The sequence below is a fragment of the Cicer arietinum genome, chromosome 4 (genome assembly GCF_000331145.2).
Source record: "Cicer arietinum cultivar CDC Frontier isolate Library 1 chromosome 4, Cicar.CDCFrontier_v2.0, whole genome shotgun sequence".
In the NCBI taxonomy this organism is placed as follows: Eukaryota; Viridiplantae; Streptophyta; class Magnoliopsida; order Fabales; family Fabaceae; genus Cicer; species Cicer arietinum.
Window position 1 is genome coordinate 24,840,526 of NC_021163.2, and position 1,725 is coordinate 24,842,250.

General features: G+C 29.5%; 1 protein-coding gene across 1 annotated transcript; it reads left to right on the forward strand.

Annotated features, from left to right (window-relative positions):
• Positions 1-538: 538 nt before the first annotated feature.
• On the forward strand, positions 539-1,295 carry LOC140920006 (uncharacterized). The gene is made up of 3 exons (XM_073367310.1): positions 539-608; positions 841-1,068; positions 1,177-1,295. The coding sequence occupies exons 1-3, from the start codon at positions 539-541 to the stop codon at positions 1,293-1,295; spliced, it is 417 nt and encodes a 138-aa protein (XP_073223411.1).
• Positions 1,296-1,725: the final 430 nt, after the last annotated feature.

The window sequence follows — 1,725 nt, forward strand, 5'->3', positions numbered from 1 at the left end:
ATTTATTAACTTTATTTTGATAAATGCACTTACATCTAAAATAGAACAACTATCATATTTTTTTTCTTCTTGATTCAACACTTATATATATGCAACTACATTTTAAAGGTGATGAAGGGGTTCCTGCAAATAGATATTCTTTGGCCGTTATATTTAGCAAGACATCATTGTATGCATGCTAGCAGGTTGAATGTACTATGATTGTCCGTAACAATACATGTATTTGATTCTATGTTTGCACCATTTGTCATAGGTATAACTGTGAAAGTAAAACACATTAATAAAAAAAATACATAGCATTGAACTAATAGAGTCATGTACATATAAATTCTAAAAAAAAGAATTTACCTAAAACAAAACAAAACAAAAAATTATAATAAAAAGAATTTTTTAAAGGTCACCTTCATGTAAATATAAATTAATATCCATCAATTTCAAATTGTATATTAAATATACAATGGCCTCCAAATACGATAGAATTTGACAAAGTTAACTCGCAAAAGGATGATTGGTGCTTCATTGCAAGAGTGTTGAAATTATGGACTATAGAATATCTGGTCAATTCCTCATTACATTTCTCGATAAAAATTGTACTAATGGATTACAATGTGAGTGTATTTTCTAACTTATATACCACAAGTGTAAGATAATTTCTAACTTATATATCTATATTTTGTAATAAGGATATTACATGCAATAGTTTGTCGTGACCTTATCCATAACTTTGAAACTACTATTAAGGAAGATGAAGTTGACAACCAATATGCGCCTATGTACTTCCGTCATACCCAATGAACAATGTGAAATCAATAACTTTGATGATTGGATTTTTTTCAATAGGGGATGGAGACGATTCTACCGATGAGAATGGCGATATATGTGTCAAAATTCTAGATGATTTACTTATACTTGGTAAAAGTGATCTCTTACGTGCCCATATAGATTTGACTTATCCTGACATTTTAAAGAACATACATGGTTTTGCATTTTTTCAGGAACGATGGATCCTTGCTCCAACTTTTGATGTTGTTGAGCACATTAACAATACCCTTTTGTCATTGATTCCAGGTGACGAAAGAGAATATTTGAGTTCATATTCAGTATGTAAATCTGATACGAATGATCTACAAAATTAACGGTTCATTGTTGAATACCTAAACGATATTAAGTGTTCAGGTATTCCAAATCACAAGTTGACACTTAAAGTAGGTGGTCCTGCAACATTAATGAGGAATACTAATCAAGCTGTCGGATTGTGTAATGGGACAAAAATTACAATCACATTTGCGAAATAATTTATTTAGGGCAATTGTCATCAGAGGAAAAACTGTGGGTGATAAAATTCTAATTGTAAGAATGAATATGGTTTCGAGCGATCTGAGTTTACCATTAAAGTTTATGAGGAGACAATTTATGTTGACTCTTTGTTTTACAATGATAATTAATAAGAGTCAATGTCAATCACTTTCTCATATTGGCATATATCTTTCTAAATCAGTTCTCACACATGGACAATTATATGTTGTTATATCTAGAGTCACATCCAGAAAATGTCTAAAATGCGCATCCTAAATTAGGATGGTCAAATATGTGACGAGACTGTTAATGTAATTTATCTTGAAGTTTTTGGCAATTTGTAATCAACTATCCCAAATAACATAAATTTATTTATGATATCTATTTTAAATTATAATTTGAGCACACTTTTTAATTTTTATTATATAT

Coding starts and splice junctions, on each gene's coding strand:
- LOC140920006 (XM_073367310.1), top strand. CDS start 539: ATGGACTATAGAATATCTGGTCAATTCCTCATTACATTTCTCGATAAA. Junction 609..840: donor TTGTACTAATGGATTACAAT/GTGAGTGTATTT, acceptor TTTTTTCAATAG/GGGATGGAGACGATTCTACC. Junction 1,069..1,176: donor CCTTTTGTCATTGATTCCAG/GTGACGAAAGAG, acceptor TTAAGTGTTCAG/GTATTCCAAATCACAAGTTG.